General features: G+C 41.9%; 1 protein-coding gene across 1 annotated transcript; it reads right to left on the bottom strand.

The window, feature by feature from the left end:
* Window positions 1-40: 40 nt before the first annotated feature.
* Window positions 41-4,817, bottom strand: gja8a (gap junction protein alpha 8 paralog a). The gene is made up of 2 exons (XM_047601030.1): window positions 4,173-4,817; window positions 41-3,631 (listed from the first exon to the last, which is right to left on the bottom strand). Exon 2 carries the CDS (start codon window positions 3,614-3,616, stop codon window positions 2,324-2,326), a length of 1,293 nt encoding a protein of 430 aa, XP_047456986.1. The 5' UTR covers window positions 3,617-3,631; window positions 4,173-4,817; the 3' UTR covers window positions 41-2,323.
* Window positions 4,818-20,874: the final 16,057 nt, after the last annotated feature.

Here is a 20,874-nt window from a genome sequence, read left to right as displayed (position 1 = left end):
AGCGTGTGACCGTTTCGCAGAGAAAACGCTGACACTCTTCTTGACCACTTGTGACTTTTTATTGTGTCGGTTCACATTCCAAGAGAAGATACTGCCACACATCTATCAGCAAAGAAGACTACAAGTTAGTAAAAAGGATATATTTTTTTTTCCCCCCGTTTGTTTGTTTTCTTTCCAAAGATTAATCATGTCTTCTTACAAACACAAAGGCAATGCAACGGGTTTAAAATACAAAAAAGTCATACATTACCAGTCACGTTGATGTACAAAAGGACCGGCGTCGTGCCTTGATCATAACATCATTGTTTTACGTTTTCGCGTGTTTCAGGTGACACAGCGAAGGCTCAGATTCCGCTGCAGTGGATTGTGGGAGGTGAGGAGATTATGGGGCTCACAAAGGGGTCGAAGTTGCCTTTTCTTTCTGAGTTACCGTTTGTTCATACCCCCAAAACCAACACTGTGAGGTGTGTGTGCGTGTGTGTGTGTGTGTGTGTGTGTATGTGTGTGTACCACGAAGGCGCGCGTTTGGGCGTAAACATTGTGTCAGTGTGCCCACCAACGTGCAACTTAACGCACGTATGATGCTCATAGTTTAACCATCTTGGCTGTATAACAGAGACATGGTTTTATATGTGTGTGTGTGTGCGTGTGGGTTTGTGTGCATGCCGCGGGGTCACATACAGAAAGAAAAGTAACAAATAAAAAAAATAAAAACAATAGCAAATAAAACATTTACAGACAGTAGGTCCCAGAGCAATATCACCACTTGCTACACATTGTACAACATTTGAGATTTTACATTTACAGATAAGGCACAGGCAATCAAACAGTAAACAAAGCCAGAGAACGTGTGAAGGTCTGTGATAAAACAAATTTTAAGGCTTAATGTAATTTGTATTAAAACTCTTTGCACGGGTAGATGCACAGTACTGCTGCATCGCCATTTTCTGCCTCCACTGTGTTGGGTTTGTGAGATTAGGAAATACATTTCCTCGCATTATGTACATGATCAGGCATGAGCGTGGGGTGTTATGTACAGTGACCCTACTTGTTTGTTTCTCTCTGAATTTGTAAGCCTGCCTAAAACTATTGTGTTTTCATGCGTGGTAAGGATCGACTACACTCACATAAAATCAAGCAGAAGGGTTTTTTTTTTCACAGCCTGGTCAAGGATGCTTGTTTTCATTGATGATCGTGGTTTCTTTTATTGTCTCGCCTCCAACAATACTTTGTGCTGATGGTGCGTGATCTTTATCGGCTGGACGCCTGTTTGTACAGCACGAAAAGAGAGGATTTGGCCTGAGGTCGCTACCATAGTTCATTCTCTGATTGGGCGAAGCGAGCCCTGCTCTCTCTTCCACTGACGGCTGATATCACAGTACACAGCTTTCTTAAAGGCTACATAACAAGAGCAAATCTAAAATAATGAAGAGATGCAGAATCACATTTAAAAAGACATTCAACATGTGGTCTTTTTTTATTTTTTTTCCTTTTTTCCCCCCCTCACTAACTCAGCTCTGCCTGTGCTACTTGGTATATAAACACAAAAAGGAGAGAAATGCTCTGAAATTGATGCACATCTCTCTTCACTTGAAAGAATCCCGTGTAAATGGATGCATAGATGAGGTGTTATGAGGGTTAAAGCCCTTGCACAGAGTCGAAACGTCTGAATGTGCAAATGGAGTTTGGCTCTTCTCAACCTGAAAACGGACTGCGTCTTTTCCAAAGAGCTGATATACTTGAAAAGGGACCCGCACTTTGTCATATGTGCGAGAGCCTTCACCCCCCGCAAGGCCTACAGCCACATGCTGCATTTGCAGAATGTCACTGCCTGAATGGGAATGAATGTCAGTGCCTAACTGTTGCAGAAGAACTGCTCTGCAGACACACAAGTATAGTATAACTCTTTTCCCCCCGAGCTACTCAAACCCCATGTAAAAATGTCTACTCCTCCATTGTGTATGATTATAACTCTTTCAATAGAAAAGATGTCTCCAAAAGTTTAACATGAATTTTCATCAAGTAAAAACATTTCCCTCCCCCCCGTGTGTGTCCTTTCCATATTTTCTTTTTATATATAAGAACACACTTGATAAAAAAAAACCTACTCCTCCCGTCTTTAACTTCTACTTTTTATGATGTTTCATTTTTATCACAAACACTCAGATTTTTTTTTTTGTAACTTGTTGTCTTGTTTCAATCTATCCCTGTTGATTGGTTTTTCGACCTGCCTGTTCAAGAGTGTGCATTGTCTTGAGTTAGGTGTGTGTGCTCTCTCTCTCTTTTGCTTGTGCAGGTGTACGTGTGCTTTTCTCTCACAGGTTCATACGGTGAGATCGTCTGACCTGGCCCTGCTGCTGGCTTTGCTCAGTCGGCTCAGCGGTCTGGTGTCTTCTATCGTATCCGCGGCCTCCATTCCTGCTTCCACCGGAGTTACCACCTCCCCGTCGATCACGTCTTCTACTGGCGCGTCCTCCTCCGCGACCTCCTCCGTCTTCTCTGCTTCCGGCTCTGGCGGCTGCACCTCCTCGGCCGCCTCCTCCTCCACCTCCTCCTCCTCGTGTAAAGTCACCCCGCTTGTCTCGGTGGTCTGGGCGTAGGAGGGCAGAGTCTCGTCGTACACCTTAGAGATGTCCTCCATGGGCAGCACCTCCTCCACCTTCTCGTCCAGGCTCTGGAAGGGCGGGGCCCCTCTGCCGGCCTCCATGCAGGCCTCAGACAGCGGGTAGAGGTGAGTTACGGGTGGAGCTTTCTCCTCCTCCAGCAACCTGTAACCTTTCGCTCTCTGCAGAGCGGGAACAGCCAGGGGGTGCAGGCTCTTTCCTTGTGGAGGCAGTGGGGCTGACGCCTCGCCTTGGGATGGGGCCGGAGCTGGAGCTGGCTTACGGAAGACGAAGCGAATCTTCTTCAGGCCCAAGTGACTGATCTCCACAAAGTTGAGGAACAGCGAGACGCAGGCCACGGCCAACATGAAGATGATGAAGACAGTCTTCTCGGTGGGGCGAGACACAAAGCAGTCTACCGTGTTGGGGCAGGGCCAGCGGCTGCATTTATACAGCGGCAGGATGCGGAAGCCATACAGGAAGTACTGACCCACCACAAAGCCCACTTCAAACAGTGTCTTGAAGATGATGTGGCAGATGTAGGTCCTCAGCAGAGTGCCCTCAAGCCGGAACTTCTTGCTGCCTTTCGTGCTGGTCTCCTTCGTAGTGCGGACGCTTCCCTGGTCGGGTGCCAGAGGGAGACGCTCCTCGCTCAGCTCCTGCTGCCGGCTGAGCTCTGCCTCCTCACGCTCCTTGCGTTTCTCCTCCATGTGGACGTGGTGCACGGCATGGCCCACGTAAACTAGAGACGGCGTGGACACGAAGATGATCTGCAGCACCCAAAGTCGGATGTGGGAGATGGGGAAGGCCTCGTCGTAGCACACGTTCTCGCAACCGGGCTGCTGCGTGTTGCAGACGTAGTCAGACTGCTCATCGCCCCACACAAACTCTGCAGCCGTGCCCAGGATGAGGATGCGGAAAATGAAGAGCACCGTGAGCCACACCCGGCCGATCACCGTAGAGTGCTCGTTAACTTCCTCTAAAATGTTACCCAGAAAGCTCCAGTCACCCATGATCGGTCCGTAGCACTGCAGAATGAAGGGTGGGGTAGGGAGGGACACGAAGGGTGCAGACGGACAGGGAGGGTGGGGTAGGCAGGGCCGACAGGGGGAGGGGGAAAATAGGACCAAAAGTAAGCTATGCAGGGGAAAGAGGAAAACTCAAATACAAACTCTACAAAAAATCAACCATCTAACCTAAAATTTTGTGCGGCTGTATGTGTTCTGTTAGAAAACTTGAAGGTTTTGACACTTTTATGAAGATGAAAACTTAAAGTTTAAGTCCATTTTGTTTCAGATAATTGGAGGAACAATAAAAAAAAACTATCAACAAATATTAATCTCAGATTTTAAGAGAGATGTTGGTTTAACTACACTGATGGCTGCTTATTCTCTCTATAAACCGTCAATGTTAACAAAAATGAACATGAAAAATATTCTGCTCTTCCCCTCTAAAGCTTCGAGACCCCCACTCAAATAAAACCAGCTAAAGAGAGATCAATAAATGACATAAAGCCCCCTCCTCTGTAACGTATGATATAAGATAAATGTAATCAAATGGGCAACTTGCCACAGCTGCGGCTCCGGCAAAGTTGAGTTCTGTCCCGTTCTCTTGGCACCCGGCAGGGAAAAGTGAACTTTTTTCTGCCCTCTTTCCCACCTAAAGCCCTGTCCTTGTCGCCCCACTGAGCAGATGTGAATGAATCGGCTCTGATGGTTGGTTTTTAGTTTGCTGCAATATTTAAGCTTGGAGCCAGACGGCCTTTATTTGCCGGGCGACGTGTGGTGACGCAGGAGACAATAGGATCAACAAAGCCAGAGTATGTATGGGAGCAGGCCTCAGGCTCCCACACCAACATGGACACTGTACGGCCAGGGCACCGGGTCCACAGCGGAGCAGTCAAGCTCAATGCATGCAACTTCCTCACACATACATACTGATACAGTAGATGAAACAGCAGCAGCAGCAGCAGCAGCAGCAGCTACATGTGCCTCCAGCTTTACTGCCATGTCCAACATTAGAGCAGAGAGGCAGGTCAGTGGCTAACAACTGGCTCAGGCAGGGATGAAGGAGAGTTTATGTCCTTGTGCACTAAAACTGGACATTAGCATTTATACTATTTGGTGTAGGAAGGTTTAAATTGATTCCAATTAAAGATCTAAACGAAGTCTGGGAAATAATATTTGAATAATATAAATTAATCTGAATGGAAGATTATTTTATTATCACATTTTTGGACCTTTCTTTCTGTAACATTCATGAATCACTGAGAACAATAAGTGACACAGCTTCTTTTCAAGGCTTCTGAGACAAAGTTACCAGTGAAACTCCATCAAAATTTCAGGGTTTTGTGGAGCCGTTTGATCAGAAACTGAAGGATACAAATACCATGTGTAGTACAAAAATAGATAAATAAATGGAAACAAAATGGGACACCAATTTTTTTTAGCATATTTAGTATATTTGACTGTCCAAACCTTAGTATCCAATGTTATTACTTGATATTTTGTCGTCAATTTGTTGATTGTGATGTTTGATTCTTATTGAGATTTTTCTGCCTTACAAACGCTGCATCTCAAATCTTCCTTTTTAATCAGAGGTTTGAAAATCAACACTTATCGAATTTGAGTTTTCACAAAGTCAGGTCCGTCCACCTGTGTGCACTCATGTGCATGTGCGTATCATCATATCTGTGTCACTTAACTGGAATGCGAAGAATGTGCGTTATAGCGGGTGACAGGACGCGCTGAAACGTCTCTTTTAGTCGCAGGGTTAGTCAAACGTTCTCGGCTCGGGGAACAAAAAACATTCAGCAGGAATCTTTCATCTCGTGATCATTTCACAGATGTATGAACACAAGTAAAAGCTGCCGCAGTTGGTGCTGGGCCAGAAACGCCTGGATGAGAACAACGTAACGCGTGTGGAAAATAAAGGGAATAAATAAGAAAACTGAGAATAAAATTATCAAATAATCCAAAGGTCTTTAGGTACAAGTTTCAAACTAAGCTCAGTTTCCCCTGGTTTATCTTTCTGAACATTTTATAATATTTGGAAGAAGCGGGTTGTGAAAATAGGTCCAATACTTAGTGTGGTGACTCTAAGATGAAAGAACAGGTCCTGTCTGTTCTCACATTCACTTCTCACATTGACTCTGATGAAAACCAAGAAACACAGTGTTTCAGTGTCTCATTGAACTGCCTCTATAAAAAATAGTCCCCGCAAAAATGCATTTATAGTTCTGATTGGTCACGTGTATTCATCCTTAGAACCATTTAAAAAAAAGACCATCCACTACTATATATCCAGTAGGGATTGCCTTAGAACCTAATATATTAAAGACTACAGTTAAAATGGCAAAGACAGATATAATGAGCTCAAAGAGGCCGCAGTTGTGTATAGTAACAAAACGTTAGGTTGAGGACTGATGAAGGACATCAGACAGGTCGACACAGACATCAGCTGTACACAGTACAACATTATTCTGACTTAAATCAGAGAGGAGCGGATATAACTCACTCACAAACCTTCTGATTTATGACCAGTGAGATTGGGCACCAAGGAATAGTTGTACATAAAAAACAGTACCATCCATACTGCTAAAAGTACTACTAATGAAGACTGTCTTCTGTCCAGGGGTCTTGATGAACATGTATTTATTGAAGCCTGAACTGAACAAATGAGTTTTGGATGCGAACTGCAATAAATCATCAAATAACTGATGGAAATGACGGAAATGTTTTTTTTTGTTTTTTCTTTTCCCCCCTAGGAAAATTCTGTCTTAGACTGCTCTGTGTTGGCATGTAAGGGTTTAGGGTTAGGGTTAGAGTTAGGGTTAGGGGTTGCCATGGAGATGTGGATGTCATCAGATAATTGACACAGGATGAACTGAAAGCTCTGCTGATTGAAACATCTTAAAGTGTTTTAGGTTAGCGAGCTGACTCCATGCCTACGTTGTCCATCTCCTCTGAATCCAAAAAATACCAGAAGTGAAATCAATTTAATCTGTCACGTAAACACGTTCATCTCAGTTTATGACGACACAAATTCTAAACCTGATTATGGAAAGTTTGGGAATAGTTTTAACAGTAATAACAAAATATTTCCCTGCACTCATTGAAACACTGATATGCATCTTATTTTCAGTCTAAAAGAAAACGTCCCAGAGGTCTCTAATGTCACAAGACAGAAAACATCAAAAAGTATTTACTATTTCATTGAGTTTTGTCTGACTCTTTGCTGCCCAGTATCCTTCACAACACTGCTTTCTTACACATTGTAAATAGGTTGCTAATACACATACAGACCTATAAATCTTTAATTTCTATTGTTACGCTGTCAGTTACACGGTCATATCATTTAATGCTTAACGTTGTGAGGGATTTTCTCATAAGGTAATTTAATAGGTTGCACTTTTCAATAATTTAACTTTAAGAGATTAATAGCAGATGTTATTAAAATATTATGAGGGCGGCTGTGGCTCAGTGGGCACTGGACACATACCATATGTAATGGATGGGTTATGGGATGGGTGTTGCCTTGTGGAATATTTTGCATGTTAACATCTCAGCTTTAGTTTGATTTATGAAAAGACAGACAAAAGAAATTGTACATTAATTATTATTTATATTTATACAGGATATTTCCCATGTGAAGGTTCTGTCCCCCAGATAAAACAGAATAATGATATACATTTAAGTTGCTTCCAATTTATATGTTAAACTGGGAGATTGAGCGTTTTTTTGCTCAGCTTATGTGGAAAAAAGATGTGGTTTTATTATGAAAAAGTTTTCTACTTTTCTCACATTTCTATATGGGTAAAATGAAAACAGGATGTTCTACACATTGCACATTGTGCTGAAATGCACAACTGCACCATTATGAAGAAAGACCTGCTGCGTATCAACAATATGATTTCTTTGTGCCAACATTTAATACCTTTATTATGAACCACACTTGAATGTTTGGAAAAGTTTACACAAAGAAAGCTTTTGTTTGGCAGTTATCTAAACTGTTGGAAACTTGCTCTCCTGGTAAACCACTGATGCACCAAATTAAAGGAAGGAACAGACCGTTTATTTACAATTAAACAACTGATTCCCCTCTGCACGGCCATTTTCCAGGTTCAACAACTGCACTATATTCCCAGGAGCCAATGGCATGGATTTGAAGAATGGCATTTTCTCTAAAGGCCTGCATGACATCGATACTGTTATTTGTTATACAATGAAGTACTGGTAAATAATTCAGCTTGTTTCACTTTAATCTTCAAGTAAAAGAAGATGCATAAGAGAAATTCAGAATCAGTGATGTTTTGTTAATTTGTTTTGCTCAGTTTCTCAGATTAACGGTGGCGGAGACCTCATGCTAGAAGGCCACTCCAAATCTACAATCATTTATCAATGGAAGTCCTCCTTCCTTTTATGGAAGTGTCTCCACTCATACTATACTACAGCCACACCTCGCTGTCCTTCAGCCAATAGTGGTCCCAGTCCAGTGGGCTGGTGGGCTGGAGAGACCACCTCTTGATCTGATCTACTGGTTGGTGGCAGATTTGGCCTCCGAACCGAGCTCCATTGATCCCACTGCTTTTCACAAATGAATGGTCTAATCTAAAAGCAAAATCCAGTATGAAGCACTGCCTTGCTAACCCTAACCCTCAAATCATTTACTATACAGTAGTTCTCTCTGGCTGACATGGCGTCCAGGAACATTAGTGTGACTGTTAGCTGACTGGATGGACACAACGAGTCTCCACATATCCAGGAGCAGTGATATCTTCTCATATAAAAATGTCCCCAACAAAAAGCCCAAATGCTTGGTCTCCTCCGGCCCCTGGGTGGCACATGGGCTCGGCCCATTTTGTCAGAGGATAGAAGCCATGTTCAGAGCTCTGTGTGGAGGCATCGGGGTGTATCCACAGAGATGGGGGACCAGAGGACTCCCTTTAAAGACCTGCGTGTTGGTATAGTGGACGCTCGCATGCTAAGCCCTATGGTGGGCCCGTGAATGGCACCGGGATTTCACACAAAGACATGATGTCATGATGCAGGGTGCGGACTCTATTGAGCGCGTGCAGTGAGGCGTGAGGCCAGATTAGACCTCCGAAGCAGGGCACCAACTGGCCGTTAATCAGAATGCTAACACGCTAACAAACATATCGTACGGCGATCTGCCTACGGCGCGGTGCCACGCGCTTCCTGCTCGCAGGGCCTTTGAGAGACAGGAAGTAACTAAAATCTTACTTTTGTGATGCCCTTATCAATGTGATGCAATTTAAGACATCTGTTTCGCGTAACAATACGCATTATTGTTGGCAGGGGGGCTGGTTTTGATCCGGACTCCTGGTTACCTATTACATCTCCCTCCACTCCACTCCAGGAGAAGAACTTCACAAACATATACCTGATCCACCCTGAAACCAGAAGTGGTGTCATCTGGGTATTCTGTGGCCACATCAAGAGAACCCGCGCTGGTTGGTGCTAATGGTTGGTCTGTCATCACTCTGTGTGGATGATCATCAACAAGGGCTGCAGAGAGAATAACACTTTCTGAGCTGCAAGCATTGAGGCAAATTGGAAAGTGAGAAATGAGATGAATAAAAACATTTATTATTATAGCCTTTATTTAACCTGGAAAGATTCTCAATGAAATGAATATCTGTTTTGCAAGATTATAAATAGGAGCAAGACTGTATTAAACAAAATTAAATTAATCAATACATTCTAAATAGGTATAAATACATAGGGATGTAACACAAATAAACACACTCTTAATATAAAACCAAATACATTTGATATAAACTAAATGGGTAAATAATGCTTCTAAATACATATGAGGTATATTATACAGTATTGAAAGCTCACTGAAAAGAGTGAGAACACTAACATTCAGAAACTTGCTTTGAGTTTTGTCAAAAAATTTCAATGAAATGTTAAATACACCAATCATTTTTTTTTATTAAAACACCTTTTCATGAGAAAAACTAAATTTCTGCTGTGTTACTTTCCAAGTGTACATAGTTAAAGGCCTCAAGGTTTCACAGTCAGCAGTCTGCGTGCATTACACGCTGCAGACTTGATTTTAAGAAGCTGATAGGGGGCATCCTTTACTCAAACACCAATTTGAGCGTGCATGTCCACTCATGCAAATAATGTTCAGCGACTTCAAGCCGCTCAAAATCTGAGGGGAAAAGACAGAGATTACCGAAGTCAGAAAGATTCCTCGGCTTTCATTAAAGTTTATATCCACATTCCTCCTCTGACCGGAGGCCTGAGCTTAATGGGGGATCTTAGAGTATCAGCTCTATTGCTGCTGGGCATGTAATACAGAAGCTACCATCATCACTTACTAGGAGGTTTTATTTTGTCTGGCTTTTCCTTGTAATCCAGCAAAAAAGACGGTCTCTCTGTTGTGAAAGGTGTATGTACTGTAAAATATTACTATAATTTTAAAACATATAGATTTACCTCAAGAGTATATCTGCAAAAGCAGGAAAAATAAATTATTATTAATCAGTTATCAAAAAATGATACACAATAAACATTTACAGAAAGGATTTGATACTTTTAAGAACACATGGTAAGGAATTACAACTTTTAATTTTTATCACAGTGACACGCTATGATACGTTACGTTACGATGCGATACAATACGATACGATACGATACGATACGATACGATACGATACGATACGATACGATACGATACGATATGATACGATACGATACAAAACCGCATATGATATGATATGATATCCGATGCACACACACCAGGACAACACATATAATTGGATGTGCTATGACTCCTGTGTTTGTTCGCTTAGACTCTTTTAATCACACGATTTTCACCACTCGTGTGTGACCTGCGTGGTTTCTCACAGACAGAGGAGGCATTCACAGTGAGTTTTAAGTGATAGCATCAGTGATGCCCCTCACAGATACAAAATGACCTTTGGGCAGCACTGTGTCCCATGACACTGCACAACACTAAGACCTCAAAAGCGTCAGGCTTATGCTCAAAGACAGAGAGACACTTCTTTCTAAACACTTGTTTGTTCAGCGTGCAAACATACATACACAGATATTTGCTTGAATATCTGTGAGTTTCATCATTTCTCTTTGTGCACTGGTGACCTGCTGCCTTGGTGACACACAGCCTTTGTTCTTCTCTTTTTGTAAGATCTTCTTTTTCTTTTTTTCTTTTTTTTTCATGACTCATCTCTCTGGAACCAGGCCTGTCGTTTCAAATGGCAGTATTAGACCACAAGATACCAACCTCAATTTCGTATTTTCCCCTGGCCACTTTAAACACACACCTTTCTTTCTCACTTTCAAGTGTGAAAATTCTTCTAAGGCCATTTCTCATTTCCTCTGAAAACCAAGCTGTCGTGTCTTTTCCGGCGAGGGGTGAGAAAGTGTGAAACGTTTCACGGGGGAATTCAAGACTGGCAGCGGAAATGCCCTAGTAGTGACAGTCTGTGGCCACTCGCTTCATTAGCCAAAGGAAACTGGTGAGAAGAGTGATAAAAACACTCAGCCTTAGCTCATGATCCGACACTGACGCAGACATATTTGCCAGTCAGTGTTTGAATTTGCTTACAAACACATGCTCAGAGACATTCTCACATAACACACGCACACAAGTGTCACATCTGGTCCCCAGCCATGGCATTGTGTTTTCGAGGGCTGAGTTCTTGTCGCCCAGCTGGACTTGGGTTCTTGTGCCATTGTGTTTGGGAGGTCAGACTTGTTGAATTTGGACCAGCCCACTGTCCTTCGTATGCTCAAGCGCTCTCACAGACGATAGTCTCGTGGGACAAGGTCGTTCAGGGCCTGGAAGTTCATAACCAGGTCTGTTAAACACACTTTACTACAGGAACGGGCAAACAGAAACACTCACATTCGTAAAATTTCTGCCGCTAAAGTGAAATGCGTCAAAGACAAGTGGTGCTCAAAAGTTAAAGTTTGTTCCCGGTAAATATTTTTCACCGGTTATTGTGCAACAGTTTTGTTGGAGAGTTAAATACAGTCTGATCGCTGGTAAGATTACAGAAGAGAGCCGTGTGTTTAAATGGTGAGAAGACAGGACTGTTTGGACTCACTACCTGAATTTCTGGTTAAGGTTTACCCTTCCATGTCCTGTTACAACAGCGGCAAACACACACACACCCTCCTGCGTCTGTGAGGGGACAGGCCTGTTAAAGGGGCCCCTCCTGGTTGTTCCGATCTCAAGTCATTGTGATTTTGTAAACACACATTATGTCATAATGTTGGCATATAATGTACTTCTGAATGTGTTGGTCAATGCGTAATAACGAGTGCTATTCTCAACAAAGATACAAAGCCAACATGACAATCCAGGATTTATAACTATAATTTTTTATTTATTTATTTATTTATTTTTGACATGTGTTTTATAAGAAAAACATCATAGTGGTTCTAAAGATCATTTGTGTATTGTTTGTAAAGAAGAAAACAAAACACAACAAAAATATTCAAAATTTACTATTTAGATCCATAATTTAAAATTCCCGTTGTCGAGCACTTCATGGGTTTGAGCTATTTAGCAATGTTTTACGTGTGAATTATTTATATGTCATGTTTTTCTCTATCTTCTATGTATTAGCTGGTGACATGAATGGCTTGTGAATAGCTGCGTTGAAGAGGATGTTGTGCAACCTGCAGGCTGTTCATATAACAGTTGGACGACATGTGTTGTGGATAACGTTTACATGATTTGTGCAATGTAATGTAATGTCCGCTGCCTCTGTGCACATTACATATTTTCTGATTTCTGTTTCTGTATGAAATATTCCATAAATATATACAAGAAGTAGTAATGGTTTTGATTTGTACATATGTACTTTTACCTTGAGCTAGCTCTATGGTAGGACAAGTAGGAACAACCACACCTCTTCACAAGGTTGTACAGGTGTACATGTTACAGGCACATTTAACAAAGTAAAATAAAGTGTAGTAACTCAGTTCATCAGGAGAACATTTTGGCCACTTTTCTTGTATGACAATCAATTCCATGTACTTGATAGAAGCTGCTTGACTCCCCTGCAGATCCTGTTTTGAGGTGTCCGTCAGTTTTGCTTATGTTTTCTTAAAAGCTTGGCAATGACCATCAGACAGTGTGGTAGGTGTAGCTACTAAATAAAGTACCATGTCTAGCTTGGAAGCCAGCTTGACCTGGAGGTCGCTGTTACTGGGAACTCATCGTGCTGCGGGCCTATCAAATTGTTTGGATGAACTTTATAGGGTGAGGAGACGTTTACATGCAAGTGAAAATAACGAATTATTGCCTTAATCCGACTTTAACTGGACTCCTGTTGTTTATTTTATGACACAATGAAAGGGGGAGGTATTAACATGGTATTAACCTGCTGACAAGATGCATATCGCCACCTAGTGTGGAAAAGGAGGACATGTTGCTGTCAATTATTTGATTTTCTCTGTTGCATGTAAACTGGGACAGGGACCACATTCAGAAAGTCGAATTTCCACCTCCATTAAGCTGTGTGTGTGTAGTAATGCACATTATCTTAATGCCATTGAGCTGAATGGGTCTGTTTGGTTGTCGGACAATATAATTCTGTTCAGAGATTGTTTTTCCCTTTTGAAACCCACCCCATAATAAAATCCAAATGGCAAGCCACCTTGTTTTGTGATAAGAAGTGAGTCTGGCTACACCACATATGTCATTTCTGTAGCGCAAAGGAGTTTGACACATTAACAGTAGTTGGTAGTGTAGATGGACGGGGTAGTGGTTTGGTGGATAGCACGAGACATTCGTTAGGTGTGAGGTGTGAGGTGTGGTTGCGGTTGTCTGTCTCTCCGTGTTAGCCCTGCGATAGACTGGCAAGGTGGCTCCACATATGACACCCTGTGACCCTCCACCACAAACGGTCTTACCCAGTCCTAGTCCTAGTGTAGGACTAGGACTGGGTAAGACCGTATATGCAGTATGTCAATATCAATTCCAGAGATCTAAGTGACTCTGTGTGAGGAAATTAGCTATCCTGAGAGCTTCATGTATTCTGGCCTTACAAGAGAGTGTGACAGAGGGAGAGAGACAAGGCCCGAATTGTTTTCACCAGTAAAGAAGGAAGTGGAAGGGCAACTTCCTCTGCAACGCCGGGCACCCTAGGAGGGAGAGGAGAATCGTAGTGCACACAATGGAGAAAGGGGTGGGAGGAGGGAGGAGGGCAGACAGGAGGCGTTAATCGAGGAAGGATGTAAGTGCTGTGTGAGACTGGATGTAACGACCTGGATGAGAGAGACTATGGTCTAGGATGGTTGTTGGAGACAGAGAAAATTCCTAGACACTTATACATGTGTTTTGTTTTGTCTTGTTGGGTACACTCACTTTCCCACAGCTTGATAAAAGACCCTTGTGAACTATAGCATCCCTTGAGGCTGCTTTGCATTCACATGAGCTGGTAAAAAAAAATGTTTGACTCAGCTCTTACAACAATATACGCTGGTAATTTGAGAAGAAATACTTCATTTTGGACGCTATCGAATTGATATCATTATGTGACATCTATACTACCATTTGAGTATCTGATGACAGTCACTATGTTGTAATTTGAGTAACCTGCGTGTCATGACTTTCATGTCAAAGAGGTAAAATTACATTTGTGGAGGATTCAGAACATTCCATCGGCTTAGTGTTTTGTTGGATGAAACATAGGGGCCTCTTCTGGGGGGAATTTATAGGATAACACAACACCTATTAACTTTTAAGTTGAAACTGTGAAGATGCTAATACATATATTCTCTATTTTACATGATTCTTTATGTAGCAACCTTAGATTACATTTGCTATAATTATAATTCACTAATCTAATGTTGTCAATAACTGCAGTTCCTAAAACGACCACCTGATGCTGGCTCCTCACACATTACAGTTGTACCAGGTGATCGTTTATATCTTTCATCCATGTAAATTATATCAAAGCTATATGCATAATTAAGGTGGAGGCCACTTTGAGCACCACAGGTCACTAGCTGTCTGCCATGGCGTCATCCATCAACGTCGATGGTGTATGGTAGTATGGTATGGTGGCATCAGGAACTGCCAAGATGACGGCCGCCGGAGACTGAGCTTCAAAACACCTCTTCAGGAACCCTGCAGGTGACATCACAGAGTGTTTGTCCGTCTTTACGTACAAGCTTTTGGCCACAACCTTTTAAGTTGACATGGTGACATGGTGTAAAATACATTTACATGCAAGTCTAATATTCACCCTGTTCCAGTCTCAATCGAGTGGTAACCACGAGGCAGAAAAAATGAGCCTCAACTTTACAGCAGTAACAAACAAAATTAGCATATTAGCGTTTGTGCATTGTCCCAATTCAATAAACGAATGATAACAATGTATTAATTGAAAAAAAGAAAAAGAGCCCTTAGAGTTGGGCAGGGTCAGGTATTACCAAGATGGCGACTGCCTTAGCCACCACACTGACCTTCAAAATTACCCTTCAGGAATCATATGGGTGACGCCCTATCATCTACATATGCAAGCAATGGCTGACAAGTCTGACAAGCCATTCCTTTCATCTATATGTCTATATGTATAAGGATACTCCAAACATAACCTTTGTTACTAACAACCAGTTGGATGATGTTTTGATGTGTTCCCTTGTCAGTAACTTTTGTCTGCTCTGCTGTTTGGATCTGGGAAAGTACTATTACGGTGGCTCCATCAGTTACATAAAAAACACGTTGAGGATTAATGTGAATACCATCAGTCAGCGGATCTCGGCACACTGGCCCTGGGAAACAGCGAGGTGTTGTTATTGGATTTTGAAATTTGCAAGGAAACAACACAAAAGGAGGATGAAAGCAGTGGTAATTGTTTTTCAGTAAAAAAAAAACGCTGAAGGGTGACTAAGGTTCTGAGAAGCGTAGAGTAAGAAGGAGCAGTGTGAGCGAGGGTGCGTATCGCTCGGGGCAGGAAGAGCTGTGTGAAGGGCTGGAGGTACATTTCAGAGGAGGGTTACGCCCTCTGTGTCTCTATCAGGGCAACACACGGCCAGACACAGGATGATTTCATACCTCCAGGTCCCTGCAGTCAGCCAGCAGCCCAACACAATGTTATCTACGGATAGGTGTGTCAGCACACACGGTCAAGCATCCACCGCCAAACACCCACAAGTTTCTCACATATGCTCAGAGGGCAATGATTTATACTTTAATGTTGTTTCCACAAATGACTTTAACAATGACCAGGACAAACAAGTCATAAAACATTGCCATGAAAGTCTATAAGTCAAGGGTTTAAGACAGAAAAGTTGCCTAGCCCCTTCAAAAAAAAAAAAAAACGTAATTTCTCAAATCACCCATAAAACTGCTTCTTTTTTTTCTATTATTCTATTACTTTTTCTGTAATTTTAAATAACTCCAGTCAAGGGTCCAGCAAAAAAAACAAAAAAAAAAACTGAATAGGCTTTTCATTGCCCTTGCATATGGCCCTTCTGCTTGCCCTCATGAACAATGTCGCCCTTTCATTCCCTGTTTGTTTTAAGGGACATATGGGGGCATACACCCCTCGTCTTTCTTCAGCCATCAAACGCACATAAAACTTATACGGTGGACAAAGTCCGTCTGTCCACACACACACGCCAGCACGCGCGCACACAGCACCCGTCTGTCCTCATGTCTGAGTGAGCTGGTGGTCCTGGGTGAGGGGGTCCTGCAGATATCCCTCTCTATCCCTCTTCCTGCGTTTGTTAAGTCGCTCTGTCTCCGCGGCTGCACGCTGGGGTGCTGCGACTCCACGGGTGGTGGCGTGGAGGGGGGAAAACATGGCATTAGGAGTCCGTGTTTCCTTCGGCTCTCTCCACATCTTGATAACCTTGTTGTTAGTAGGGTGGGAGAGGAACTCGCAAGGTCCACTGCATGACTTTTGTTTGCTTTCGTTCAACATTTGCACGTTCAGTAATCTTATCTCGGAATAAAAAGCACCGATAAAGGATTTTGAGACTTATTATTTTTAAGAATATTTGAGGCCCGACATTGTGACTTCATAGACTGTGAACGTGACGTGTTGCAAACAACAGTCATGGATATGGATATGGTCATTTATATCAGTAAACCAGATGGTGCAACAGTTGCTGGCTTCAAATGGTGTCCTGTTCATGAGAAAAGTCTATATGAACGGCTCCCTCTTGTGGTATTCATGGAATTTTCGACAAGGTGACAGATAGATAGATAGTCAACCTTATGTCTTTGCATTTCCTACATTAATTCATTAATTTACCCCCTCATTAGATGCTAACCTGTTAGCCTTGGCGGCTTCTAGACACCAGCTACTTAAGGAAAATGTCATGTCACCACTCGAATGCCGAGCATTTTGTGTCCACAAATTATCATTCATAACCCAGAGTTCCAGGACCCTGAAAACTGAAGCTGAAAAATGGAAATTCACTGCGTTTAATTATATTGTTTACACTCTTGCTCTCCTCTCGTAATCTGACCTTTAAATTTGTCTTCTGGGTAAAAGCCTAGTATCATAGTGTAAACAATGTAATATTGACTGGTAGTAGTTCTTGGTCACTAAAATATGACTGGAAAATATACATTTAAAAAACAAAATTGTTTGTGAAATATATCAGATACATTGTATGTGGATCTATCACTCACTGATAACATTAGTTTATATAATTATAATTATATATATTGCCTTTTTTGATTTTATTTTTATACTGCTTATTTTAAGGTGAGAGAGAAATGGTTTTTCGATTCTTCTGTATATTGTGAAAGTTGAATTAATATGATTCCATTAATCTGCATAATGGAAATTAAATTGTCCATCATCCAACCGCCACCTCTTATAGCCTGAGCTTCACAGTAGTCACATGGTGCTGCTATATACACGTGTGCAGCGCTGACAGAAAAACCAACCCGGAAACTTACATCCTTGACACACACACAATAATGCATGCGTGACCCACATATGCATTCCCATGCATCCATCGTCAACGCCTCCGGTCTGGGACAGCATTCATTGAGGGTCAGAGATCAGCCGGTAAGAATAGCAGCAATCTAAATCTGTGGAGACAGGAGTCTGAAATACATGACGGCTGACTAACAGTCTGTCATGACGGCCTCTCGCGATCCCTCACCTGTTGGTTCAAAGTGTTGCAACCCTATAATGAGCAAACAGCAGCAGTGGTAATCGTGTAGTGTCATCATGACCATGTGGGTCGGCTTGTCAGCAGAGCAGCAAAGATTTATTAATAACAAGCAGCTCTCAACGAAGAGGTTCATGGGAAGAAAGTGTGGACTGATTTACGCATACAATATGAACAATCTGACTGGAAACATCAACAGAAAAAAGTCTTACAGTCAGTTATAGAACGAGATCATCCTCATTCTGTGAATGTGAATGTTTCTTGTATTCTGTAGTTACACTGTTTATCTCTTTGAGAGTTCTGTCTATTACTGTTGCTGTTATTAAACTCCTTGGTCACAGCAGTTCACATAAAAGAAAACACTCTTGAGGAACACTAGTAAAAGAAAAATAGGCAATTAAATTAAATTTGTAATATTATAAATATTCCCTAATAGTGCTTTTAATCTCTAATAAAATATATTGCAGCAACCTTATATTCCCAAAAACAAAAGCACTATTTGCGCTTAACATGTTGAAAGCTACAGATGAAATAAAGAAAGTGAAACTAATGCATAAATGGATGTACTGATATATTTTGATATTTTGATACATTTTTGTCAATTAAAGAAGCTTTATTGAAAGCGCTTTATAAATAAAATGTATTATCATATCCATAAGAGCATTTCCACAATGCTATGGATTATTTTTCTGACTGTTAGATGAGGTTTGTGCTTGATATACTGTATATATATAAGACAGTAAAACAACCTTGTCTTTTCAACCTGTTCCATCTTTTCCCATTTGTTGTTATGTTTTATTCTAACATCCCTTGACTGCGGCCCAGGCAGCCTTCAGCGGGTCACGGATAAGAGTTAAAGGTTGTATATGGAGGCGGGATAAACATTCGTCAGCGCGTGTCCATCATGCCTGGCTTTCCTCAAACTTGGGTAAAATGGGTTTGTGTCATGAACAGAATGGCAGGCAAGGGGTCAGGCTGGCAGGCCGTCGGGGAGGGTTACGTTAATGCATCCTGGCAGTGTGGGCTTTTTCCGTCAAGCTTACACATACCCTACGTTTTACTCACAGGAGCACACATAAACACACGCAGCCCTCAGACTTCACCCCGGCGCTGTCGAGAAGCTCTCAGTGATGAGATTAAATGAAGCCGCGCGGCATCACTTCTTTGTTACAAATCGCTTCATGCTGTTATACTGCGCGAACGTTGTTTCCACTCTTAAATCCTTCCTGATGAGCAGCACAATGGAAACGTCGGAGTAGCATTTCAGGCTTCGTAATTTAAGAATTAGCAGCAGCATTTCCATCCCTCCAGAATGACTGAATGAGGCCTGAAGGGATGTCGGGCGCTCCATAAGCTTTTGTTTAATGAAGTGCAAAAAAATTACAGTGAACTCTTTTATTTTCCGCCAGCAACCTTTGGAAGATGTAGCAGGAAGAAAGAAAAAAAAGCTCCAGTTTTAGGTTTAGACTGTGTTGCAAAAAGACTTTATATGTGAGAAGGAAATCTTATTTGGTTTTGTAAGAGCATCAAAGTACAAAATGAATGCATAAATGTGTTCATACATACTGTATAATGGGAGGTATACGTCCGAAGGTCATAGCTCCTGGCCAAAAATGCTGCAGAGCTTGTCATGAGATCCTTATCTTTGGCTTCCCTGTGCTATTTTTACATGCAAAAAAAAATAAATAAATAAAAACATTTTCTCTGCTCCATGGTCAAAGGCGCAGTTGTTAAAGAGGAGAATTTAGCCATTCACTTCGCTGATTAGGCCATGACACTGGCAGGAAGAAGAGAACAAAGTCAGTGAACATGACTTAAATGATAGGTCTCTTTGATTGCACTTAAGATTCGAGGCCAAGGCCGAGGGGGAAATTACTCATTCGTGTTACCGTTGGACATTTTGATAAAGAACTATTGCTATTCTTAACCTGCATGCTAAATATGAAGTTAAAGCTAAGAGTCACTTAGCTTAACTTAGCACAAATGCAGGAAGAACACAATCCATTCAAATTTGTTTGTTTGTTGCAGCAAAACTCAAGACTCGCTCCTTGTATGTGCGACTGTATGTGGCAATAAATGCTAATTACTAATTAATATTGTTCTTATCTTTTTTTGTGCGTGTCCAAAAGTTAGTCTGTGTAAACAGTCAACGAGCTGACCACAATTCAACGTTCCTCCACAAATTGAGTTGGTTTTTATTTGTGAATGAGTAGAGTAAAAACTGCTTGTGAGTAATATTCAGATGAGAGTCACAGTTAAAGGTAGTGGCAATGGAGCAGAACTATTTATTTATTTATATCCTTTATTCAACCGCAGACAATAGAATGGTTCCAGCAAACACACAAAACACAAATAATTTGATTACGCAGTGCAGCGCAAGATCCAAATGAATGTGTTTCCCTGTCTTTTATGATTGTCTTAAATTCCTCCTTCTGCACATCATTCCAGGCAGATGGGGCAGAACATTTAAAAGCCGCGGATGCCCAGGTGCGTCGCTTACCTGGTTAACACCTGTCGCCGGGATCAACTGTGAAGAAGAAGGCAGTCAGTGCGTTTACATGCAGAGCTTAATGGAGTTATGCTCAAAATTCAACTTTCTGACTACAGTCCTTGTCCCAGTTTACATGCAGCACAAGAAAATCGAATAACTGTTCTCCTCCACCACACTAGGTGGCGATATGTGTCTTTTCAGCGGGATAATACCATGTTAATACGGCCCGATTTCCGGGTGACCTATTACGTGATATAATAAACAAGAGTCGTTTATGCGGCAGACCGGCGTTTCAAACAACAAACAACAACCAGATAATAGTACATATTTTAATCTTAGACGTAATGTTCGCGCTACTTCTGATGCAGGTAATAGCCGCGCTATCCCTCAGACGGCTCCGTTTCTCTTCTTCTTCTTCTACGCCCGGCTTTCTTGGACGTGTTTGTTCCGGGGTCAAACGCCAGCGCAGCCGTGGTGGAGCATGTGCACACGCATTATGAAAACTCCGATTCCAATCGCATTGTCCGGGTGTCTCAATCGGACAATGAGAACTCCGTTTTTAATCGGAGTAACGTGTTTACATGCACTTAAGTTCTCCTGTTATAGTCCAATTATGTCAATAATTCCTTTTTTTTTC

The sequence above is a fragment of the Mugil cephalus genome, chromosome 12 (genome assembly GCF_022458985.1).
Source record: "Mugil cephalus isolate CIBA_MC_2020 chromosome 12, CIBA_Mcephalus_1.1, whole genome shotgun sequence".
NCBI classification, from domain to species: Eukaryota; Metazoa; Chordata; class Actinopteri; order Mugiliformes; family Mugilidae; genus Mugil; species Mugil cephalus.
The sequence above is the reverse complement of the archived record's forward strand: the minus strand, read 5'-3'. Positions and strand labels throughout refer to the sequence as shown.